At 36.5% G+C, this 27,250-nt stretch overlaps 1 protein-coding gene and 1 pseudogene across 3 annotated transcripts in view; both read left to right on the top strand.

Moving 5' to 3' along the window:
* Positions 1-27,250, top strand: part of Diaph2 (diaphanous related formin 2) — a 727,907-nt gene that overhangs the window by 168,498 nt on the left and 532,159 nt on the right. For all 3 annotated transcript variants that reach the window (XM_087903154.1, XM_087903153.1, XM_087903155.1), the window contains one exon: positions 186-325. In XM_087903154.1, coding sequence (XP_087759280.1) covers positions 186-325 — 140 coding nt within the window. The remainder of the gene's footprint in view (positions 1-185; positions 326-27,250) is intronic.
* Positions 2,188-4,660, top strand: LOC148117347 (replication protein A 30 kDa subunit-like; annotated as a pseudogene).

The following is a 27,250-nucleotide window of genomic DNA, read 5'->3' as shown; positions in this document are numbered from 1 at the left end:
TTATTTTTTAAATCGGCACTCAATGCTTGAGATCTCAACATTGTTTATGTGAGAAGACTATTAAAACAAACTTTGTTGTAAAATGTCATAATGTTATTTTTATAGTCTATGTTTTATTTTACATTTAAGATTTAAAAGAAACCTTTTATTCATGTTTAAAGTGGAATCTTCTGCTTGCTTTATAGGGTGGTCTGAAAAACAGCAAGCATGAATGCACCCTGTCTTCACAAGAATATGTTCATGAATTGCGATCAGGTATCTCAGATGAGAAACTTCTCAACTGTCTGGAATCTCTGAGGGTTTCCTTAACCAGCAATCCTGTCAGGTAGGTGGTTCTTATCATTTTGATAGGATTCATACATTTTGCTTTTTATGTAGATATTTGGTATAATCAGATATGCTACTTTAACCACATGATTTTTCTGTCCAGAAGTATATTATCATCTAATAAAAGAGCAATATCTGATTTTCAGGTTGTAAATATTTAAAAACATGCTTAACTAACCTGATATTTAATAATGTTTTATTTAAAAATATAGATAATTGTTGAATATTTATTTCCTTTTTGAGAAGGAGTTAAATGTAGAAGTTAAATATTGGCATTTGCTTGTTAGTCTATTTGTGTACCCAGATGATTATTATTTACCTGCAAAACACATTATTTACATTGATATAAAATTCCTTTTATACTTGTGATTATATATAAGTGTATATATTATTTCATATTTTTATGTCTTCCATGGACTACCCACATATATTTTTGTAACTATGAAATAGCCTAAACTACTTTTTTCCAATAAAAAACAGAAACTAACAATAAACTTCTTACTATTTTAAACATTCATTTAACTGTCTTCCAGATGTTTATCAAGAGGCAGGTCCTTGATAGCAATGGATTTGAATAATTCTTTATTGAAAGTAAGAAGCCTTAAAATTAGTAATACCCAAAATAATACTTTTTGAAAAAATAGTTCTCAATATAATATTGTAGTATTCTGGAGTCTACATACTAAATTATCACCATTTTGAGTTCAGAATTTACTAAAATAGATTATATAAAGAAACTATAATTATATTTGTGTTTCTCTATATTTAAAGATGCCTATATGACATTCAATATCTTTTACATACAAATCTGAATTTCAAGAATGAGGTCTGACATCTCAGCCATTCAACTGGAATTAGGTATAAATTCCAATATATTATTTATTTTTAATCATACTATACTTGAAGAAATTGGAAAATTATAGTTTCATAATAAGCACAGTGTTACGGTGTTACATGCTTTGGGCTATAAGAATTTTTCAGTGGTTGCATCTTGCCCGTTCTAAAATGGTATGCTTTTAAGTTTTAGTAATCTCATTAAAATGTTTGAGATCTTTATCAATTTTTATTTTGTACCATCTCCCTTTGTACACCAGACTAGAATGGAACTCACAACAATACCCAGACTGTGCTTGAGTATGGGATAATTCTCCTAGAATGGTTTCTTCAATTCTAAGCCACCATACCCAGCATGGATATGCCTTGTCTGAGAATAGAAACCAGAATCCCCTCCCAATATCAATAGGAGCTTCAGTGCCCATTCATTTTAAACACTGACAGTCACAAACATGTTCCATTGCACAGCTGATGGAAGAAAATGGATATAAACATTTTATGGCGATGCTTGTCTGTGTTTTTAGCCATGATTAAATGAGTCTGTGAGATTACCTGTAGTTCCAAGACTGCCTAGGCAGTAGTGTATAAAACTCATTAAACTAATCCCTCAAAAACAAAACAAAAACAAAGTCCATGAAAATTTAGGCATTCAGGGATGGAGCTATGGCTCACTGGTTACAGAGTGTTTGGTGCTCTTACAAAGGACACCAGTTCTGTTTGTAGCACCAATTCTGAATGGCTCACAACCACCAGTAACTCCCATCTTGGAGGGTTCCCACACCTGATTTTGGCTTCTGCTATTTGGGCACACATCTGCACATATGTACAGATTTACATACAGAAATAAAAATAAACCCCACTCCAAATTGTGGTATTCAATAATGGAGAGACCAATACATATTTTTCCTAGTCAAATGCATATTTATAAAGACATCAGATAGTGCTTGATGTTACATACTGAGGGTGCTTTTGGTTTTGCTTTTTCATGAGCCAACCAATCTTCTTCCCTTTTCCTCCTTCTCCTCCTCCTCCTCCTCCTCCTCCTCCTCCTCCTCCTCCTCCTCCTCCTCCTCCTCCTCCTCTCCTCATTTTGAGGCAAGTTCTCCCTGTGTTACTTAGCCTGACCTGTCCTAGAACTCTATAAACCTGGTGGGCTTCAAGCTCGCGAAGATTCTCTAGCCTCAAATCTCGCGAGTTTAGGGATTACAGTTGCTGGGCAGTTGGCATATTTCGCACTCAGAAAATTCTGCTTGGCAACAAAAAGCGCACTAAGATAGCTCTCTAATCTCGGGAGAATCGGGAGCTGCCTCCTCTGGTAGCTGATTCGCTGCTCAGAAAGTGTGTGGGTGACTGTAAGGCATAGCATTGAACAATGGCATTCAGTCATAGTTGCTGCTGCGGTCTGAGATACTGTCTTCCGAGAGTCGAGACAAGGCCAGCGAGCTTCTCCTCTCCTTGTTGTGTCATCAAACCTCACCAAGTCCTCAAAAGATGATGAGTAAGGGCAGGTTTGGGAGCAGTGATAACTTTTCTGGTGTTGATGCAGCTAGTGGGGCTAGCAGCAGCCATGAGCAAGCTAGAGCTCAGGACCTCGGGCTTTCCTCGACCATTTTGGTCAGGCCCAGCATTCACAGCATTGTGCCTTGTTGCATAAGCCAATTGCTGACTGCTGTTGAGGTTGATAATATGTTTAAGATCAGGGGGTTTGCAATTCACTGTGTCTCTATCGTGGGGATGATCATGGAGGCCAAGAGAGCTTTGCCGTACCTCACATACAAAATCAATGACATGACCGCCAAAGTCATTGAGGCCAGGCAGCCCTTGGCTCGACAGACAGCCAAGCAGTGTGTGATTCCACTGCCAGTTGGAGTGTATGCCAAAGTGCTTGGCATCCTCCAGTCATCGGACGGAACCAGACTGCTTGGAATCCTGAGCATCCGTGTTCTGGAAGATAAGAATGAGCTGTCCACACATACCCTGGAGACCGTCAATGCCTATGTGATGCTTGAACAAAGCCGTACAGGTGTGGCCACAGGTGTTGGCCAAGGTCCTAGCCTGAGTGGCAGCTGCCAGGGCTTCTAAAGGGTCTGGTCTTAATTTCATCCATACGGAGGTGCTGTGTCTTGTTCGAGAATGTCCTCACCAGAAAGGAAAGGTTGTACTCGACCAACAAGCAAAAAGAGCTTGTTGGACTTACTGAAGAAGCTATCACTAAGCCCATCGAATATCTGATTATGATGGGACACATCTCTCGCACCCCAAATTGTCAGTGCCTTATAATTGTGGCTGAGACAAAGAACTGACTTTGCAGTCTCTGAAGGTATTTTTATTCTGCTGTTTTGACTTTTAGGAAATACTGTCTCTCTATTACAAAAAGACTTTTTAATTAAACATTTTAAATGCCATATTCTCTAGATATCTGAGCATTTGAGCACTGTCTGTTGGGTATATCTAAGTTATGACTGCAATGACATTAGTATAGGATCTACCTAGAGAGCAGGAAACAAGCTGAGAGATGATGGGGGAATGATTTAACCAGAGACCTGAAGCTTGACTGTAACTGGTTTTAACTTGGCAGGTCAGATTTATGCTTGTGAAGGACAAAGAAGTAAAGAAAAATTCCTTTTTGCAATAGAAGCTTAATACTAAAAACTGACAATAGTGAAGGTCTTGTAAACAGCTTACAGGAAGTGCTGGGTGCTGTAAATCTCTCAGTTAGCTTTTGTTAATCTGAAATAGATCTTTCTATCCTTAAATTTTCATCACTACATAGAATTTATTTTAAAGCAGAGTTAAATCACATATACAGTATGTTGTAACAGGTCTAACCATATTTTTTTATCATCATCTAAAAGTACATAACAATTTAAAATATTTGAATTTATGTTTTTTAGTCTAGAAGGAAACACATTTAATAGAACTCATTCAGATTCTTTAAAAGAGCTCATTATGGCTGCTTAAAACATTTTAATAATAATTGTATGAACATATATACCCAGATGAATTTAAGTTGCATATACACATACAGAGTTAAAGATTCTATTCACATATATATGGCTAAATCTAAATTACATACACATACAATACATATATTAAATAGGGTTTGAATAAATAAGAAGGAAGAACCAGTGTGTGTTCAGTAAGAGGAAACTGGCTTCTCCATCTCTGACTTGCACATAGTAGCAAACAGATAGGGCATTTACAGAGAGAGAATAGATAGTTTAAAGCAGGTCTTTGTAGCAAAGAAAGTGGTGAATCAAAGCTTCCTGTGAACGAGAAAGCAGTTGTTGCAGGTAGAAGAGTGTCAATCTGCTGCAGGTTGAACAGGTGGATGGAGTGAAGTGGGTGCTCTTGCAGGTCCTGCCAAAGCACGCCACTGCATAGACATGACACATGCAACAGAGTCAGTGTAAGAGGGAATTAGAGACAAAGACATAAGTAAAAGGTGAGAGATGAGACAATTAGTACCCTTAATAAAAATGACAACTAGGGCATCTGATCTGTCTGTTTTGTCCTTAGGCAATATGGCACCTTCCTATATGTTGTAAGGTACCTTATAGATTTTAAATCATATCCACTTAATGGTGTAGGAGGTCCTTCTGTATTTGACTTGCTTTCATTGGTTGAATAAAGAAACTGTCTTGACCTTCTGATAGGGCAGCACTTAGGTAGGTGGAGTAGACAGAACTGAATGCTGGAAAGAAGGGCAGAGAGAGAGCTGCCATGGAACTGCCAGGTCAGACATGCTTGAATCTTTCCTGATAAACCACAGCCTCGTGGTAACATACATATTATTAGAAATGGGTTAAATCAAGATGTGAGGGTTAGCCAATAAGAGGGTAGAACTAATGGTCCAGGCAGTGTTTAAATAAATACAGTTTCTGTGTGATTATTTCAGGTGTAAGCTAGCGGGGCAGCCATGACAAGAAGCAGGCCCGCTTCTCCTGTTACAACTTAACAAGACACACATAAAGGACGCAGGCATTCAGAATCATACACATGTAGCCACACTATTTATACATTCTTTCAAACCTATGAAACAGTAAACAAAAAAAATATTCCTGAGCAGACACTGTTCATCTCTGGCCAGCCCATAGCCAGGTGGTAAAGGAGGACACACTAAACCCTGGGTAGGATAGTGTCACAGTGGTAGGAGGGATAGAGGATCTCAGATTGGCTGGATCACATGTCAGGAGCAAGAAGACAGGACAAGCAAAGAGAACGGGGAAAAAAAGTATAGAGGTATGAACTTCCAATTGCCGGATCTCTGGCAAAAAGTAGGGTACAAATAAGTGGCCATGTGCTGATAAGCAGCCATGTGGGGGAGGGGGCACAATTTTCATGAGTGAGGTAGGCAAGATCCAAAGCCTGTAATCTCCAGCATTGCAGAGAATAAGGACTGTATAGAGAGCCACAGGCTTGCTTTTGTGGTTCATCAAGTACAGAAACAGGTACCATGGATTCATGCTGGAGATCATAGATGCCCAATACTGCATTTTTGAGCAAAGTCAAAAGGTGAGAAACTACGGTTGAGAGACCAATACTCATGGAAAAATGGCCAGACATGGGGGAGGGGCCCGTTATTGCTGTCAATTCTTCTGGTGTTCATTGGAGGACTTTAGGGATCCTTTAGTTGGAAAAGTGACCAGGTTGGAAGTTACAGAGTTCTGGCGATCCTAACTGCTGGTGCACAGGAGGAAATGCCAGGCGAGCCTGCAGAGTCATATGGCACCAATGATATGTTTTGCTGGGAGAAGGTCCTTGGCTGGAGAGGGACCTTGGCATGCCAAGGAAACTTGCAGTGGGTGAGAGACAGACATGCCATGCAGTGGTGTGGGAGAATTGTCTGTATTCTGTCAATCATATTTTAATAAAACGCTGATTGGCCAGGCAGGCAGTATAGGCAGGAAAGCCAGACAGGAAGTAGGGGTGGAGCAATGAGACTGGGAGTATTCTGGAAGCAGAAGCTTTGTTCCAGCACTCCTGTGCAGACCACTGAAGAGGCAGCATGTAACTTGCTCAGCTGAGAAAGGTACTGAGCCCATGTGGCTAATGTAGATAAGGATAATAAGGTAACATAAGTTATAAGAGCTAATAAGAAGCCTGACCTAATGGGCCAATCAGTTTATAACCTTATGGAGTCCTGTGTGTGATTTTCCTTTGGGGCTTGCCGGTTGTGGGGTACTGGATGGGACAGATACCCCAACAAGCCGGCCCTCATACTACATATGACACCCAGACGTGGATAACTGAATCCACAGAAAACCCGAGAAAGCTTAGGAAAGAATAGAGTAAAGCATGTTTTCTTGGTAGCAGCAATTTCTCGGGTCTGCTCTGCTTGCTAGAGGCAAGGAAGTGCTCTCATCTAAGAGAGACTTCCTGACTCAGCTTTAGCTGCAAAATCCTGCAGCTTTTTAAAGAGGTCCTGCCATGAAATACTTAAACGGTGTTGATGAAAAGCTGAACGCATGCTTTTTGGTTTTCAGCAGGAGAAAAGCTGTGCTGTTTTAAAGTGCTGTCTTTCTGGGCTGCCCTGCCAGGGATATCTCTGACTGTTTCAGGCAGGCAGTATGACTGAGTATGACTGAGTGATCTGTGAGCAGAACGTTGCAGCTTGCTTGCTGGCAGGGACCTTGAAACGCCATAGAGTTGTGGCAATAAAAATGGCTGCAGTCAGTACCTCAGCCATGAGGCTGGAAAGCCAAGGAATGGGCTAATTCCAGCCGTAAAAGCTACAGTTTTAGTCCTCTCCTTAAAGACTCATGTTGTCAGAAAAAGAGAGATATACAGTAAAGAGAGATTCAAAGAGGAAGAAAACCTCTAACTGGTTTACAGTATGTTAAAAATATATGCAGGCTAAAGGTTAAAGTCATTAAAAATAAAAAAAAGAAGAAAAGGGAGACATAGGATGTGGTGGTACACACCTTTAATCCCAATGCCTGGGAGGCAAAGGTATATTGACCTTTGTGACTTCAAGGGGCAGAGGTAGATTGACCTCTGTGACTTTAAGGTATGGTAGCACACACCTTTAAACCCAATGCCTGGAATGCAGAGACAGAGGGATCTCTATGAGTTCCAGGTGTGGTAGCATACACCTTTAATCCCAGTACTGGGGAGGCAGAGATAGGAGGATCTCTGTGAGTTCAAGGACAGCCTGGTCTACAGAGTTATTCCAGGACAAAGATATATACAGAGAACCTGTCTCAAAAAGCCAAAAGTTAAAAGAAAAAATAAAAGAAATAGGGGTTAAAATAAAGCTGCATAAAGATGGAAAATACAAAGAGAATCTTGATACTGTGTGCTATTATACTCTCTTTGAATTGTTTGAATGCTGAGGAAGGAGCAACAGCTGCTAAAAGATATTTGCTTATAAATGATGTTGAATTAATCCAAGATAGATATTTTGAAAATACCTTTGCTTCAAAATTGAAGTCAAAAGGTATGCTACTTTGGAGAAGAAATTTTGCTTTTGTTTCCACAGAAAATGAGAGGCTCTGGATTTATTCAGAGTTAAGAAAAATCATCTTTGGCCAAGGAAGACCACCTGAGAAATCTCTGATAGGAACAGATGGCCCAGATGGCAGAGTTCTACATCCAGAACAGATTTAAATCTGCTGCCTGAGATGATCAAGACTCACAGGATACTCCAGTCAGGACTTGATTATAGCTCTAAATTTTCTTTAGGTCCCCATAAGATCATCAGCGCCCCCAACCAGCAGGAAGTAGCCTGAAATACTACGCCCACATTCCCAACAAATGGACTATGGGTATTTTCCTTTGTTAAAAAAAAAGAGGGAAATGGTGTTGGAGAATTGTCTGTATTTTAATAAAACGCTGATTGGCCAGGCAGGCAGTATAGGCAGGAAAGCCAGACAGGAAGTAGGGGTGGAGCAATGAGACTGGGAGTATTCTGGAAGCAGAAGCTTTGTTCCAGCACTCCTGTGCAGACCACTGAAGAGGCAGCATGTAACTTGCTCAGCTGAGAAAGGTACTGAGCCCATGTGGCTAATGTAGATAAGGATAATAAGGTAACATAAGTTATAAGGGCTAATAAGAAGCCTGACCTAATGGGCCAATCAGTTTATAACTTTATGGAGTCCTGTGTGTGATTTTCCTTTGGGGCTTGCCGGTTGTGGGGTACTGGATGGGACAGATACCCCAACAAGCCGGCCGTCATGCTACAATGCAGATAGAGCATACATGGGGAGTTTTACTGAGAGGAATGGAGTGGGAGAAAAGAAGGGAGAAAGAGAAAGGGGGACTCAAGTTGTTTCCCGAAAGCCATAGGCTTTAAGAAAACCTCTGAGTCCAAGAAAGGAATTGAATACAAGGAGAAAAGGAGAAGGATCATATAAAGGACTCACAAAAAGGGACAAGGAGAAACAAGCAGGAAGTCCACCAATAGCACAGAAGCCCACAAGGGTATCTAGAATCTGAGGGACTTAGCACATAGCTTCTAGGGGGCAGGCAGCAGAACTGGCAATGTATGGGCCCAGGATTAAACAAGGAGTGATAGAAAAGATACCTGCCAGGGAAAGGGGACAAGGAAAGGGTCACAGTCCAGGAGAATGTAGGAGGCGGAGCTGAACAGGACATGAGAAAGTTCTACGAACTACTAGGTAACAGAGTGGGTGTCTTGATAACAAGAATTTCAATCAAGCAGATTAAAACTTGTCAGAGAAAATGTCTCAAGTTACAGAAGAGAGGTGTCCCTTTTCACATGATGGAGGGCCAGGTAGGGTGAGAGGAAGCTTCCTGGCACACCTGTGTGACTTACTTCGTAAAAGTAGATGAAGCAGGGACCTCCTTATGGACACTCAGTAGAAGAGAAGAGAGAAGTGTTTAAAGCAGGTAGAAAAAAAAAGCAGCTGGAGAAGCACAGACATCTTAGTAAGTAGAATTGCCCACATGATGGGGCCCTGAAAGTCATTGCAGGGAGTATGCCCACATGCTGGGCAGTCCAAAGGGCAGAGCAGAGATATGCCCATGTGGTGAACAACCAGAAGGTATGTGGAAGAGAATGCCCTTGTGGCGGTGGCCCAAAAGGTCATAATAAGGAGAGAAGAAACTTACTGAGTAGGAGAGGAGATATGGCAGAGAGAAGTAGCTGAAGAGGCAGACTCTAAAATCAAATTTGGTGGGTAACAAAAGCCAACAGAACCAAATTATCCATACATACCTTAAGTGAGTCGGATCGGCAGCTTGGTTCAGTGTAGCTGAGTTTCTAAGAAAGGAAATTTATTTGAGCCACTCCTGAGGTTTGAGTACCAAATGAATGGAAAAAAGAAATAAAAAGGAAAGGAAAGGACATGATTGCTTCTAGTATGGTGGTGGCGAAAGTGTGTTGCAGATCTGTGTGAGAGAATAGTCAAGGCAGTGTTATTTGGGAGAGTCCTGAGTGGACAGGACCAGAATATACTGGGCCATGTGAGAAGGGAGGAGGCGAAGGGAGAGAGGGGAACCAGGTGCAGCAGCCAGGGGGCCAAAAGGTACAAAAGGGCCCCATAACCAATATGTCTGTATTATATAGGGAAGAATGTCTAGGGAAAGGAAAATCTAGTCCTTTAGCTGTAAAGGTTAGGGTAGGGGACAGGGTATGCCAGCCATACCCTGTAATATGTAGGGCCTGAGGGATGCTGGGAAAGACTGGTGACCAGGCTGCTTTGCATCTCAGCCTATAGTTCTGGGTTTGAAACGTAATAACCGACCCCACCTCTTTAGTCTCCAAAATACTAAACAAATGCTTAAGAGAGTATACCTGGAATTTTCCAGACTTTTTCTTTAAATAATTCAATTATTTTAGATAAAAAACAAAACTCAGCATTTTCCAAGGGTGAGAAAGCTATGTCAAGATCACAAGGACTCTCATAAGCTCTTCAAAACTGGAAGTGAGAACCAAGCTTTACCAGGAACTGATAGGAACAGTAAGAGACTCCTGTTGGGGAGTGGATGGAACTGTCAACTTGACCTTGATCACTTATGCTGCACAGTTTCTTATATTCCAACTGATATGACAGGCACTATTATTTATTACTGAGGGAGGGGGTCATTACATTAAGGAATGACACAGGAAGCTAAGAGTGTCTCATTTGTTGTGATTGTAAATCACCATCAAATAAGGAAATAGCCCTTTTCTGTTGTAATCATAATTTCATTTTTCTTGTAATGAATTATAAGGAAATAATGTCGTTCTGCAGGTTAGTTTTACCCATGCTGCTCCATGCCTTCATGACAAAATTGTGCTTGAGGTTGGCATACTCTTTGCTAATGGGATTGTCCACGGTGCTTTTGGTGGGAATCCCTTGGCTGATCATTGCGATGATTCTCTGTTACTCCTATCTGACTCAGGCACCTCTTCAGTTTATCTTCCATCTCTGCCATCTTTAAGCAGTCCAGCAGCTCCACATTTCTGACACTCCCTATCAGACATTTTGAAAACTATAGTCTTTAATACAGAAGGAATTCTGGATTATTTGTTTCTAAAACCATTACTTTTCTCAGTGAAAATCATACTGTAGGTAAGACAATTGAGGCCATGCTTTCCTTAGACTTGTGGTGCTGAGAGAAATAGTGTAGAAGATAAAAATATTACCTGTTATAACACCTAATATAAATGAAGAAACCTGGAGCTAAGGATTTGCTAGTTATGACTGTAACTATAAGTCACTGTTGTAATTGTTGTATCTGATTCAAATAGCTAGTGGATGAGTAGGAAGGCTTTAATTTTAAGCTTATATCTCTAAGTCAGACCTCATTCTTGAATTTCGGATTTGTATGTAAATGTATCCTTGAATGTCATATAGGGATCTTTAAAAATATTAAAAATTTTAAGAAACACAGACATGTATATGCTCTCCTGCAGGCAACGATATAAGTCCTTCTATGATATGCATACAACATAAGGTGTCACGAATATTGCTTCCATTTTATAGATAAGGATATTCAGATCCAGAAAGGAATTTATTCCATTTTACTTTATCCACCTAATAAATATCACTGAATACTCTAGGCCTTTAGTCTTGAAATTTTAGATCCCTAAATTTAGTTCTTCAATATCAGGAATATCTTTCTTGGGCCAATGAGATGACACAGAAAGTAAAGAGACCTTCCACCAGGCCTAATGACTAGAATTTCACTTAGGACCTGTTTGGCAACAGGAAGGAGTTCCTGTAAGTCACATCTGACCTTCACACACGTTTTCACTTATGTGTGCACACGTATACACAAACATAAAATATGTTTGAAAATTTTAAAAGTAGTCTGTATGTACATATCCTGGTGCTTATATTCAAGTTAAAGATCAACCTGAAAGAAGTGGTTCTCTCTTTCTACCGTGTTGATGCTGAGAATTAATATTGGATTGTCAGACTTATTGGCAAGTTATTCTAGCCAATGTGTTGTCTTGTTGGCTCTACACTAATTATTTTTGATAAAGATATATATTTTAATTATGTGTTATTTTGAGCACAGGTGCTGATAGAGGTATGAGTGGTTTGCATTCCCTAGAGCTGAAGTTAAAAGCAGTTGTAAGCCAACTAATGTGGTTTCTGGGAACCAAACTCCTGTCTTCCTGGTGAACAGTATGTGCTAGTAACTGCTGAGCCATCTGAAGCCTTAGACTATATATATTGACTTTATTTCTTTTAATAAAATTTATCTATATTCTGGCTACAGCAAGATGGATCAGTTCTTACTGTGAAAGCCTGGAAATCTGAATTTGATACCTATAATCTATATAAAGTTGAAAAGAAAAAGCCAATTCCACTAAGTTGTCCTGTGACTGTTTTGTGTGTACTTTAGCTTGCTTGCCTATCCATACTCCCACACACACACACAGGGTGTAGTGGTGCATGCCTTTAATAAGCCTACTTGAGAAGCAGAAGCAGGCAAATCTTTGTGAGTTGGAGACCAGCTTGGTTTATGTAGTGAATTCTAGACTATCCAGATCTACACATTGAGATTCTTTCTCAGAAACAAAATAAAACACACAAACAAAAGTAAATAAATTAATAAATTAAAAGATACAACTAAAAGGAAAACAAAATTATCTGACTTGAATAAAGATGAGACTTTTCCTCTAAAAGCAAAATAGAGAATATGAAAAAAATGATACTGATGTATTTTATCATTGTAGATGTTAGTCTTTGCTGTCACTTTAAGAGCTAACCACGCCCACCCCAGTCACTTTGGACCTCCCCCCGCCGCCATCTTCTCTCTCTCTCTCCCTGGTGCGTGTGTGCATGTGTGTGTGTGTGTGTGTGTGTGTGTGTGTGTGTGTATGTGTCTTTGTTCTCTCTATGTTTGTCTATGTTTTTCTTTTTTTAAGTAATAAATGTCTAGCTTTATGTATAGCCTTATGTCCATTTACTCTGCCGCCCTACTCCCCGGCTGCATGGCGCTGCCACTTGCAGCTGCTCCACGAGCTGCCCGGGACATCCCACCATGGTATTATTTTTAGAAAGAACAATAGTAGACAACCTAAGTCACATAACTCAGATTAAATTTTAATGATGATACAACAGTATGTTTTCAGTATATATTTCCACTGGTTATATCTAAATCTTATGTATGCAGTTATTATATATATATAAATATATAATATATAATATTATATATATTTTAAAAATGCACCAAAAGCCTATCTATTTCTGATAACCATACATAGCTCTATATAATTAAATTTTTGCCTTTTTTCTGCTTATGTTGAAATTAGCTATATTACCTCTGGTAGTTCAAAGATCATATTTATTTCAATTTCATATTACATCATCAATTAACAAAAATTTTCTTTTTAACACTAATTGTTGCTTTTTCTTAGAAATAACTTAATGTAAAATAGCTCAAAAATAGCTCTTAATATTATATGTGGTGTGCTTTAAACGCAGGCATCCTACAAAAGAATTTTTTTGAAGTTCTCTATATTCTCCTTTCTCTTGTGATGTATTCTTCTATAGGAGTGGTAATATAAGTAATATAAGTCAGGCAGTGTATTCAGTCTCAGTCCTTGAACCATGGGTATGGTAGTTTAGTGCTCAACTACAGATCTACACTCTGGCCTTCTTTTTACGTTTTAATAATAAAAAGACAGGGATTTACCAGGTTGTTTCAGCTGGACTTGAAGTAACTAGCCTAGGCAATAAATAGACAGAACTTGTGACACTTCTGCCTTAGGCTCCCAAGTTGATGTACTTTGTACTCCCAATCCTGTACTTTGTGGCCAGGGAAATCAGGTATTCATTTTATTTTAAACCACTCAGAGCTTTAGAATGTGATGTTTGCTGTTGGAAGGGTATTAACTGTTCTTTGTTTTGGATTTTAATTGTTTTTGCTTGTTTTTTTTTTTATTTTTTTCTCCAGTTGTTTTGTCAGTGTCTTATTCAGTTAAAGAACTTTGGATGAGAGGTAGAATTGAAGCTTGGGAGTGAGTTTTGTAATCAATGATAGGCAAAACATAGAAACAGAAAGCAGAACAAAATATTAGAAAAAGGCGCACGTTTGGTATGTTAATGAATATCAAATACTAATAAGGAACGGATAAGTAGAACTGTGTTTTACTCTGGATGAGCTGGAAAACTCTTGGGGGCCTTTGAAGAGCGGAATGGTATTGCCTAACTTGCATTTTTATTTGATAACACTGAATGGAAAGTTGGAGACAAGGTTAGCCATTATTAAAAGTTTATTGTCTTACTTAGGGTTTCTATCACTGTGAAAAGACACTATGACCATGAAAAAGGAAAATAAATAATTGGGGTAGCATACATTTTTAGAAGTTTGGTCCAGTATCATCATGGTGAGACATGGTGACATGTAGGCAAACATGGTGGCATGTAGCCAGACATAGTGCTGCAGAAGGATCTTGAAGTTCAACATATTGATCCACAGGCAACACGATATGAACTGATTGCTATATTGTGTGTAACTTGAACATACTAGACTTCAAAGGCCACCCCCATAGTGACACACTTCCTTTAACAAAGCTAAATGTACTTCAATAAAGCCACACCTCCTAATAATGCTGCTTCCTGTGACCTTGGGGGGTGGCTTTTTACATTCAGACTACCACAAGTAGGAACAGCAGGAATGCTGAGATTATAGGTCCTTAGCTATTCTAAGACAGTACCAGAACCCAGTTAGTTTCCCATGAGAGTCTCTTAACTCAGCTACAATTTACAGCAATCATCCTGAGCTTCAAGTATTGACATTGCCTCTTCAGTTATAAACTTCTTTGTGTTAACTACATGATCTTTGTATTTACTGGTGCAGGTTTCTAATAGGGAGTCTCTGGTAGAAGAAAACTAGTTTATTCTAGGGAAACCTGAGAAAATGTAAATAGAGCCTGTCTATTTTCAGTCTCTCATCTCTCAAGACAACATAATGATTTTTCTGGACATAGTGGGTTATAATGAAATAGTAGTTGGAAAATTCACAGCTTGGGCATATTCTGTGTCTTTAGACATTATGTCCCTTTCTTGGTTTTGATCATATATTTTTTATCTGACATTCTAAGGCAGCATCTGTATTTCTTTTAAGTGAACTAAAAATGGAAATGATGATACTTTACATAAAATGCCATTTGAAATAGATGGGTTATTAAAAGATTAAGGAAAGGACAGATGTCAAAAGTAAATACTAGACTATGGCAAAGACTGGAAGGGTTGCAGAAATGAAAGTCTCATATTTCACACCAGATACCTCAATTTTCCTTTCTAAAATTATGAATTAGTTTGTTGTCATGAATATTTTTGTTTCACATTTACAGTCTAAATATGGTTTCTGCTTTCACTGTAACATTGGTGATATGCTATATATTTATATCACATATCTTAATAAGTTCTGAAGGTGCAGGGTAATATCTTCTCCTATTTAGAGCCCACAGTAAAGATTAACATTGATTTTTAGGTAAAGTTTATAGAAATGCTGTAGGAAATCCTCTTATTTCATGTTACTAACACTTGGTACATAAAAGAAGAATCATTTTCTTTCTTTGAATTGTCAGTATCCACTCCATACTATACTATTGACCATACTTCCTATTCCACCATGTTAAACCAACTGTAAACCCTGCAGCTTTCCTTTCCAGTTATTTTCAGCTTTAAAAGGCTTAGCATCCCTCTCAGAAAGTAACAAATAAGCAAACAAACCAACCCTACTAACAACAGATTAATCTTCCTACTGGATAGAGACAAATATGTAAACAAAATCAATGAAGCAACAACAAAAGGAAACCAGCAGTAGAATAAACTAAGAATTATAATGTAGTATATAAATTAACTTATACAGATTTAACAGTACATACAAAGACAAATCACTTTGAGTATAGTGTACTGTGTAATAGTTAAATAGTCCTTGAAATTACGAATCATTGAGAGTCATCCTTTTAATATCTTTTGGTTTTATAAAAATCATCACAAAGAGTTGTTTCAAACAATAAAAACTTAGTCTTTCACAGTTAAAGTAGACAGAGGTTTCTTTGAGCTTCCTCCAAGAACCTAGAGGAAGCTCCTTTTTTCCTATTCCAGCTCCTAGATTTCCTTGGCTTGTGACAGCCTGAGTCCAGCCTTGGCTTCTTTCCTCATATAGTTTTTCCTTGGACCACTTGTCTGCTTTTTATTAAGACATGAGTTGGGGTCCAATCTGATCCAACAGAAAGGTTACTGTAATCTGTATTTTATGTCTAGGAACACTATTTTCAATTAAAGTCACATTCTGATGTTCTGAGTGGATAATGTTCAATCCACTATTATTTTTCAAAGGGACATTAGCCTTAAATCAATTAAAACAACAAAACAAAGCTCAATTCCTTTGCTTATTTCCAATATTATTATTTTGGTTGTTCAAAGTAGCTTTGTGTCTAGAAATTATTTTATAAATGTAGGTAACTGTTTCTCTACAAAATTAGAGAATTTTTAAACAGCTTAATCTTTATTGTATTTGATTAACACAGATAGTTTTCAAAGATTTCGGGTTTTTTGTGTATAGATATACACATGTGTATATGTGTACAGTGTGTTTTTCTGGTGGAAGCAGAGCCCAAACTCTTTTAGATCACCTCAAACTAGTTTCATATTGCAGTTGTTAGTATTTTACTCTTTGGCTCTTTTGGGAGTCCCACCACCCAACAACCAAATAAATCACACGTAGAGACTTATTCTTACTTATTAATGCCTGGACTTTGCTTGACTTGTTTCTTGCCAGCTTTTCTTAAATTATCCTGACTACCTTTGCCTCTGGACTTTTTCCTTCTGTATATCATGTTCACTCTTACTCCATGGCTGGGTGGCTGGCATCCTTCTTTTTTTGTTCTCTCATTGCTTCTCCCTCTTCCTCATTTCTCCTTGTATTGATGCGCTCTTCCTACCAGCTCCACCTATCCTTGCTCTGTCTCACTATTGACCATTCAGCTCTTTATTATTATTGTTTAAGGATGGCAAAGAGTTAAACAAATGCAGCATAAACAAAAGTCAGACATATTTACATCATAACAAATGTTCCACAGCATAAACAAAAGTAGCACACCTTAAAATAAAATTCTCCAACAACATATGATTGGGAGCTGTCATGCAGGTGCTGGGAACCAAACCTGGGTTTTCTGCAAAAGGAGCAAGTGTTAACTGCTGACCCAGCCCCCAGACATTTTTGTGACAAGGTTTCATTTTGTTGCCCTGACTGGCCTAGAACTTACTATGTCAAGAAGATTGACCTCAAACTCACGGAGGAAAGCATGTGCCACCTTGCCTGTCACCCATTCCACAGAGTTTTTTTCTTTAAATATTGAAGTAAAGCATGAGAACCAGAGTTTGATCCTCAGAACCCACATTTTTTCAAGAGAAAATGCTAGAAGCTGGAGAGGTGCTTGGCAGTTAAAAGCTCTTGCTGGCTATGGTTTGGTTCCCTGCATCCATGTCAGGCAGCTCACAACCGCCTGCACTCCAGTTGCAGAGGATTCAGTGCCATCTTCTGGTCTCTGTAGATATCTGCACATGTGTTGCATATACTCACAGACACACACATACACATAAGTTAAAAATAAAAACACATTCTTGGAGGTTGGAAAAAAATAAATATTGAAGTGCATTTTAATACTCTATTGTATAAGTATTTATTGACCCATATGTTCAATAGAACCCAGTAAATTTTTCTCACATGGCTGATTCCCATTCCTACCACGATTATAAATTCATTCTTTGTGTTCAGGACCTAAGTTTTTTGTTTTTGTTTTTTTAAATCAGCCCCATGTTTTCCTATATATTCTTAAATCACAGGCATTTTCAAACATTAAATGGAATAATACATTTCATATTTATATATTAATTGCTCTGATAATAAAATGCTTCACATGTTGTTCAGTTCTATTATTTTCTACTTACAGCAAACGTTGAAAGATTTCTTTTTTCAGCTATAATTTATCTTACTGTGCATTCTTTCATGTATATTCTGTTATGTGTGTTTATTTCTGACTACCTATGTTTTATAGTAATTTTATGTTCATGTGTCTGCTTTTTTCATTTAAATTTTACTATCCTCTGTGGAAGTGATGCATTTGCCCTCTTATTTGTTTCATAATGTCTGATACTGTGTAATTTATCTACAAAATATGTGATTTGATATGGATAGTGACTCATCAGTAACAATGTCTCCTTCTTAAGCAGGGAGAAAGAATTTTCATTAATATGGTATTATTTTGTGACCATGTATTTTAAGCTGTAATCCGAGTAAGAGAATGAAGGTAACTTCTCCCACATACAAATGGAACCTGTTGGTTTGATTGAACTATATTCATAAGCTGCAGATAGCCCTGCATGTTTTTCACAATATAACATCACAATTACTTAATAAAATACAATGTTTAAAGCTGTTACACACTAGATATCCATGTGCTTCAGCAGTAGAAGTAATCTGAGTCTGCTGTTACAACTTGCATTAGACTTTGCATATATCACGGTCTCTGTGATTTAGAATGAGAAGTATGATACTTATAGTTTTGTATTTTTATGTCCTTGATGAAATGTATAAAAGGAAGCAATGCCTAATGGGAAATGACCAATGAATTTTGAACATTTCTTCCCCAGTCACATAATATCGGATATACATATATTTGACAATATATTTCATGAAGAAGCAAAGAAGTGTTAAACAATAAAACATTGTCAAAAAAGTTTCTCAACACATTACCAAAGAACAAATACTATTTTGAAGAATAATAAGAATTGTAAGAGCTGGAGAATGGGGGATTGTATAAAACACTGGGCATGGCTTAGCTGTTGTGTTCATGAACTCCTAGTACCTGTAGTTACCTGTAAAAGAACTGCGGAGCATGAAGCCACTTAAAATTTAAGAAGGATAGGAAAGTAGTTTAAAATGCCTAGCCCCTTGCTTAGGAACTGTTTACAATTTATGGCTTCCAGGGGATGGAGAGTCACTTTTCTGTGACCTCTAGAGGTGTGACTTCTGCTAGGTTATCCATGCTCCAAATGATATCTTCACACTCATACAGACATGGCCAGCAATAATTAGCCTCAGAGGTTATATCGTTTAAAAAAGAATACATGGAGTTTGGAGGAGTATGGAGAAGAGGGATTCTGGGGGAAGTCAGAGGAGGAAAATGACGGGGGATATGTCTAAAGATATTGTATGCATGTCTAAAATTCTAAAGGAATAATTAAAATATTTTAAAAAATATCATAGAATTGTGATTTAATAGAATGATTTTATAGTTTTATGAAAATAGCTTTGTAGCTTGAGGGATTTGTTAACACACATGGAAACTTTTCTTCTGTTTTGCTTAATATCCGAATTTCTTTGAAACTCAAAGCAAAATTACTGTACTCACATCCTGCAACTATAGCTCCTCAGTAAATATTTCCACACATGTGAAAAAGGAAAAACAAAAACTATTTCAAGTTTACAAATGTGCAGTTGTTTGTGTTATTTGGAGCATTTTTCTTGATAGTTCTTACATTTAAACACATTTGCTAGCATATTAACAAATATGCATTTAACATAATCATTGTAATGAAAGTAGCTGATTCTTGACAGCAGTACAAATTAGCAGTAGAAGTATTTTCTCAATTCTAGTGTTAATAACTATTTAAATAGCCTATATTAAACTTATTAAAAGCTTTGCAATGCAGCCAACACACTGCTTAGAGAATTAATATAATGGCAAGTATAGATCAATACTCTTAGAATGCTTTATTGAAAGCTACCTATGAAAAAATGGAATAATGAAGACAATGTTTTATGATGTAGAAGTGGGAACAGGACTTAAAAATGTAAGCACAGCTCAGAAGGCAGCATTAGGAGTACGATTACTAAAGCAGGTTTTTAATATTTATGTTTGGTATTTGTTTGCTTTAAGTTTCTAGTCCGTGAATTATTTTAGAGTGCTAGCAGTACTCTTATACACAGAATAGAAAATGCTGTAGTCATTGCAGTTAAGACAACTTGCATGCCTTCTATTAAATTTTTGGTCAACATTATCAATTAGTATCAAAAACATACAAGGTATTTTGACAAAACTACCTTAAGTATTAAGAAACCTTAAATTTTTAATTGTGAACTATTTGCTTAAAATGCAGTTTTTGCTTAGGCACATTCAACATCATACCTCATAATAGGAGGAAATCAGAAATTTGTATGCTATATTAATTTTAAAAAGAATTAGGCACACTCAGTGCTGAACAGGTTTTAATGGATAAACTGCCGTATACATTAAGATAAATAGTGGCTCTAGTATTTGTATTTTTTAAATTTTTACATGACATGTAGATAGTCCATCAAGTTCACAGTTTTTTTTAAATTTAAGTGACATATGACTATATATGCTAATATCTAAACTAGTTAGAGAATGTAGTCCATTTTCAAAAGTCTGGTCCATTGTGACCTAATGATCTGAAGACTTGTGGGTAGCAAAGTATTGCAAGACAAAAATTTTTACCTGAAAAATGATGTTGCAGTCATTGTTTAAAGGGGAGAGGGCATTCTTCCTAATTTTGAAATTGAGAATTTTATTTCATTGTTCATTTAAAATGACACACACCGTACAACACTATTTTATAAATTTTCATAAAACACAGAGGATCTCTATGAATGAATGTTCTTTTCCCACATGGAGCCAAGGTCATTGTGCTTCTACACAGGCCTATAGTAATAGTATTAGTTTGCATCTTTTCTGCATTTTAACTTGCTACTAAGGTGTATTGTATTTCAGAAATGCCTTGGAGCCTGTCCCCTGGGCATATCTATCATCTCAGCTAGACTTTTGATAGGAGCTGGATAGCTGACAATTCACAATTAAGATGTCACCTAACACCTAAGAGAGCCAAGTATTCTTTGTGGTTTGTTGAAAGGAGATCCACGTGCACTAAACAACAGTATTTGCTCTATGACTCCAGTTGTTTGACTGATGTTGAATAATGGACAGTAAATTTAGGGAGATTTCCCACCTATCAACAAGGCTATAGGTGTATAGCCTTTCACATCAGATGGCTTCGATCTGAACACCTTGTGTTGAGATGAAATCGATACAGGCAGAATGCAGAAAAGGGCATAACGTTACAGTGTTCTTTTACATGTAAAAGAGGTCAGTCAGGTAAGGTAGTGTATACGCCTACAACATGGATCTGGTTTTAAAGCATTTTTTTTATTCCAAATCAACCCACATGTAAATGTTAGATCTTTTCTGTAAAATCCACTGTTGCTGAAAATATCCAGATTGCCTCCAAATCTCTCCATTTTCAGGAATATATATCCCATGGTTTTAAATAGAAATCTAGTTGTGTGTGTGTGTTATGTGTATGTATGTGTGGTATATGTTTCAGTGGTGTACTGTGTCCTCTTTATTGTCAGCTTCTTGAGTTTCTTAGAGATCCATTCTTAAACCTGTTTTTTGAATATTCATTTATCAAAAGGTACTGAAGACTGAAGTCCTGTAAACAGATTTTCAAAAATTATGCTATCATAAATTTCCCTATGTGAATTAATATTTGTCAAAGAATAGAGGGAACCCTGAAATAGATCCAAATCTAAACCTGTATTAAATATTAATGAGTTTTTCTTTCATATAGAAACTGTTTAAGAAGTTTGTAATGTGTTATTGCCCAGCATTATGAACATTGATTAAAATGTCATAATGCTTTTATTGTGAGTAGGCATCAATCTTGGGATAGTCTATGATCTTAAGACACACTTTAAGTTTAAAAATATTCCTTTAGTTTACTTATTCATCATTACTTTCTTCTGTAAACAGAATAGAGGATGTGTTATGGTCAGTCATTGGTGGACTTTACTAATTTAGTTGTCTTCAATTATGTTTTCTAACTTGTAATTGATAGATATTAGTTGTATATATTTATAGGCTAGGTCTTGACATTTTAATACATGTATGCAATGTGTAATGATCAGATCAGAGTAATTGAAATATAAATCACTCCAAACCCTTATCAATTTTTTTGTTCTTTAGACATTAAAAATTACCTCCATTAGCTATTATGAAATATACAATTAATTGCCACTAATTGTTCTCTTACTTTGCTCTTAAATATTAGAAATAATTCATCATATTATATGCTAGTTGAACAATTTTTGAATTATTTACAAGTAATAATAATTCACATGCTGATTCTAGTATTCCCTTTCATGAGTTCTTTTCCCTTTCTAATGAGTGTGGGAGTTAAAAATATACTGTTGTAGAAGAGTGAATTTTAGGAGCAAGAACCAATTCCATATAGATTAACATTTCAAATATATGACTAGATATTTCTGAGCCATCAATATGAATTATACTAGATAAGTATGAATTATCAAACACTTTCCTGGAGATTGAAGAACCATGTTAGTTGCACACTGTAGTGAAGGTATATGGAAGCGTATTGCTGTGATTTTCAGTTTCTGCCTTCACAAATGACTTGAAATCACATGAAATTATTCAATCGTTATTTTTTTCTCAAAGTTTATTAAAATACAAAAGTCTCCATTTCTGTCCCTCCTCCCAACACCCTCCCACTCCCCCCACTCTCTCCCCTCCTCCCTCTCCATCCCCAAGAGCAGTCAGGGTCTCCCACCCTGTGGGAAGTTCAAGCTCCTCCCCCCTCCCTCCAGGTCCAGGAAGGTGAGCATCCAAACAGACTGGATCCCAAAAATCCAGTATATGCAGAGGAAACAAGTCCCAGTGTCATTGTCAATGGCTTTTCAGAAAGACTCCAGGCCAGCCACATTCAGAGAGTCCGGCCTCATTCAGAGAATCTGGCTGGATCACGTGCTCGCTCAGTCCCAGTCAACTGGCCTTGGTGAACTCTCATTAGATCAGTCCCCTTGTATCAGTGGGTGATCGCACCCCTCGCGGTCCTGATTTCCTTTTTCATGTTCTTCCTCCTTCTGCTCCTCATTTGGACCCTGGGGGACTCAGTCCGGTGCTCCAATGTGGATCTCCGTCTGTATCGCCATCCCCAGAGAACAATCTGGGGATCTCTCCTTGAACCTGGGATCCCATTTATAATCAAGTCTCTTATAAACCCTAAAATGACTCCCTAAGTTGAGATATATTCTTCCCTGATCCCATATCTATCCTTCCTCCTTCCCCCCATCCCAGTCCCCCGAGCATTCCCCATTCCTCCCCTGCTTCCTTCTCTCTAATCCTCTCCCCTTCCAACAACCCTCCTACCCCCCTATGCACCCGAGGTTACCTGGGACTCTTGTCTATTTCCAATCTCCAGGAGGAAATCAATCGTTATTTTTAAAACAATTGTTTAGTTATTATTTTGAATACGGTTGAATGAATATCTTTCATTGTGGAAATTTTATTTATCCAATCACAGTTTTGAATCTGACCCTTGTGTGTATAACCTGGAGTCATCTTTCATAGTGTATTTCATCTTACTGTCTTTTCTTTTCATTTTTGACATTGAAAGAGGAAGAGGTTGGTCTTGCAGAAAATGGGGGTCACAGAAATTATTGAAAATTCAGTGTAAATGATGCAAATAAGATGAAACAAGAAGAGATAATGAAGTAAGGAACTTAGCAGAAAGTTATTAAATATGCCAGTCTGCAACATTTTGGCTGGGGAGAAACTCCTGTAAGGTCAAATAAACACTATTATTACCAAAGGAAAAGCAAGTATTACACTTTCCCCGGACACTTCTCAATACTTTTTCCATCAGACTAAGTATCAATTAATATTCACTACACATTTTGAAGTTAATTTTGAATATCTGTACTTAATTAATTCTCTGTCTTTCGATTATCTTTTCTAGAATGGGCTTTCTATTCTGAGGAAACATTGTATTAATTAGTAAATAGAGCAGAAATAGGTTTTCTGGAAAGATATGGTTTTTTTATGGGGATGGTGTATTGAATACCCAGGTTCTGTTATGAGCCTCCTGTTGTATGGTTCAAATACTGTGAATAGAATACTATGCAACAAAACGTACATTGTAGGGTACCTCTACTATTTTTATTGTTTAAAGTTTCCCTTTCTTCTATGATGGAGCAGGAAATGAATTATCAAAAAGAAGATTCCTTACTGAATTTCTTTTTGCATCTAAATATAGCCATTAGTGCATATACGGTACAATTTGCATTATGAAATAAAAAAAACGGGAAAATGTCATCCACTAATTGTTTTGTGGTCAGTATGCGGGATTGAACATTATACACTGATCTATATTGACAGACTTTATTCTCTAACCAGGATGGTCTTAAATTTGTGATTTGTGGTTTCAACCTTCAGAGTAAAATGGAATTTAGGTCTGTTGCAGCAAGACTTAATTAATGAATTTTTACAATAGTTATTGATAACGAACATGAATAGGAGGAAGTTAGCAATTGAAAAGTGCTGAATTCTAATTACTTCTTATTTTTACTATTTAGCTTTGTGGTCAAAGAGAAACCTGTCAATTTTTGGTTTCTTCATCTGAAAAATGGAGTAACTTACCTCATTTTATGGCCAGTCATGCTACACTTTTCAGAGTGTCCTATTTTTTACGAGTTTATTTTTAAATGAGGACAAAGTTATTCCTCGTCAGTCTACTTGCCTGCCTGCCTTCCCTTTTTCCCTTCATTTTTCCCTATCATATACATCATACTTTATTTTGGCTTTTAACTGTCCCAAATGTGAAGAACCTGCTATAGTGTTATGAACCTATAATCCCAGTACTCAGAGAGCCTAAGCAGGGTGAGTTAGAGACTTGGTGTGGCTACTTTAATGAGTTCTAGGCCAGTCTGACACTTTGTTTCATTAAATTAAGAATAGACACATAGCACAGTTGTAGACTGTTTGTCAACAATGTGCAAGGCTCTGGGTTTGATCTCCCCAGTATATACAAGCAAATGTCATTAGCATTTTAAAAAATAGTATTTTTTACATCATAGTATTTACAACATCATAGTTTCTTTAAACGATATCTTAAGAGATATATTACATTAAATATATATCTTCTATAAGGTACTATACATTTTAATTTTTCTGAAAGTAAAAAATCAGGCCAGATTGAATATACTAAAAGATAATATCTCTTTCATATGCACTTCATATTATAATTAATTCTGAAAATTCTATACATCAATCTGGATAGTATTTTATTAGCACATATTTGTTGTACATTGATGCCTTATTGTGATAGAAAAATGAAGAGTAGATTTGACTTTTTAACGGACAATACTCATTTAAGGTTCCTGTTTTGTTTAGTTTGTTAATATTTTTGAATATTCTGTGTTTCAGGTTATGTTTTGAAAAATGTCATTTATATCAAATGTATTAGGAAATTTATATTTCTCAAAGGCTACAAAATTTCTCAAGATATCTAATGTATATAGTGGTAACTACAGTAAATAATAGTATATTGTATGCCTCAAAATTGCCAAGAAAGTACATTTTTACTCATTTCATTGTTGGAGAAGAATGATGAGGATATGAGAAATGTATATGTTGTTATTCCACACCTATATGAATAAGTCATGTGTCTACTATAAATATATATAGCTTTCCTCACTTAAATGCAATGAATATAAATGTATTTAACCATATAGGTGCAGGCAAAAATTCATAATATCCACAGCTTATTTCTCAGTTTTACATATATATATATATAAAATATTAATATTAAGGCAGAAAATACAAGTCTTCATATCTTTAAAAATCAGGTTCTTAGTAAACAACATTTAAACGTTTCAAATTCAATCCTCAAAGAGAATCCAAAGATATATTTTTTCCAGACATATGTATAGATATTTTGTGCTAAAATTACCCATGAACATTAAATTTGCTTGATCCTTGTCTCTATAGTAATCTCCATGTATGTATAATGATGGGTTAATTTTTCACATTGTACCTGACAGGTGAGAATAAAAGGTTGCATTTCTGTTTTGTACTCTTCAAAGAGCAATTGTCCTTCAACTTCCCTTACCCTTCATATACTACAGGAAAATTCATTTAACTCTTGTTTACTTCCCAGAAGAATCCGATAGCATAATATACAAATTGGGTTAAGAAAAGGGGGTATGAGCCTGTGTTTTGTGCTAATGCCATTGTTTTACCTGATTGCATTCAAGGACTTATTTTATTTATCACAGATAAACTCCATGAACCCTTTTTCATTTTCAGGATTTTCAGATTAGGAATGTGATTTCTTGGAATAAATTCATTTTAATAAAATTCAATGGAACCAGTGGAAATTGGATGTCCTGTGGAGTACATGATAGAATTTCAGCTATATTACTTAGCTTCAGAAAATAAGCCAATACATTTTTTTTCTTATGGAAGCTAACATTTTATTGTAAATTTGAATGGTTATATCACTAAGCCATCAGATTTAGTAAGTTTGCTAACATAATTATAGTCACAATTGCAAACAGATCAAGATGTAAAATATGACTGACTTTGGCTTGGATATATGCAATTTTCTTTACTCTTGCTTTTCCCTATTTACTAAAGACTAAGAAGTCTTTTCATTTTCATTCACACTTCATATAATTTACCTCATTATTGATATGGGATACAACATTGTATTATACTTTTATAAGTTTTAAAAGCAGATGTGGAGGAAAATATTCTTCAGTAACTAGCCTGTTGATATTTAAAATAGATATAGTTAAAGCTATTTCCTAGACTGTCTTCAAAGTAATTTACACAGACTAAGAAATTGATTTTAATAAATAGGAAACTGTTCTCTGAGATAAAATTTGTAGTTAAATTTCTTGTGAAAGGAGACTTTTATGTGTAACTTGAGGTATTACAGTATTTTGTTATAACTGCATGGAAGAGAAATTTGTTTTTATATAATACGATCAACCTGAAAAGGTGAAAATTTTCTCCTCTTGAAAGTATGTGAATCACATTGGACATAGCAAGATCTTGCCAGTGAGACTGATGGAGAGAATAAATGCAGCAAGAGAGAACGATTAGATGTCTTCTTTGGGAATTTCTAAGGAAATTGTAATCTATCACAGCATTCAAGTCAAAATCTCAGAGAGGAAAGGCTGGAAAATTGACACTCTCAACCTTTCAGTGAATCAGGCGAAATAAGTGGTCAGCAAGTGTCATGCTTCAAAGCTTATGCACAAATGCCTGGAAATGGCAGGATTGCAGCAAATAGGTATATTATAATTGGTCAGAAATAGTTCATGCATTAATTTAGGAGTGTGAATCATTTCAAGAATTTCAAATGCCTTATTCTATTGTATTTATTTTCATGAAGACAAAAATGAATGCATATAAATGTTTCTATTTATTTAAACCCAGTTAAGGCATGTGCACATTGCTATTGTATTCTTTTTTATTGTAACATTTTCTTTGGATGTATATATTGATAGAGGGACAATTATGAAATTAATTTAGCTGAACAAAACATCATTTAAAGGTGGTAAAGCATTGAAATTTACCTTCACTACTATTTAGAGATTCTGACTATGAAGTAACTATACAATATTGTTTTGTAAGATCATGCAGTGGTTTTATGTATTCACATGCATCTCATTCTCTTTATCCAAGTACAAATAAACTAGATTTAGTTATAATTGCATTAATGAGCATTACATAAGGAACATTGGTATTAAAATGTGATAGTTTTGTCTAAAAATTTGAAAGATAAAATTT

This window comes from Myodes glareolus, chromosome X, assembly GCF_982192425.1.
Source record: "Myodes glareolus chromosome X, mMyoGla1.1, whole genome shotgun sequence".
In the NCBI taxonomy this organism is placed as follows: Eukaryota; Metazoa; Chordata; class Mammalia; order Rodentia; family Cricetidae; genus Myodes; species Myodes glareolus.
Note: the sequence above shows the minus strand (reverse complement) of the source record. Positions and strands in the feature narration are given on the sequence as shown.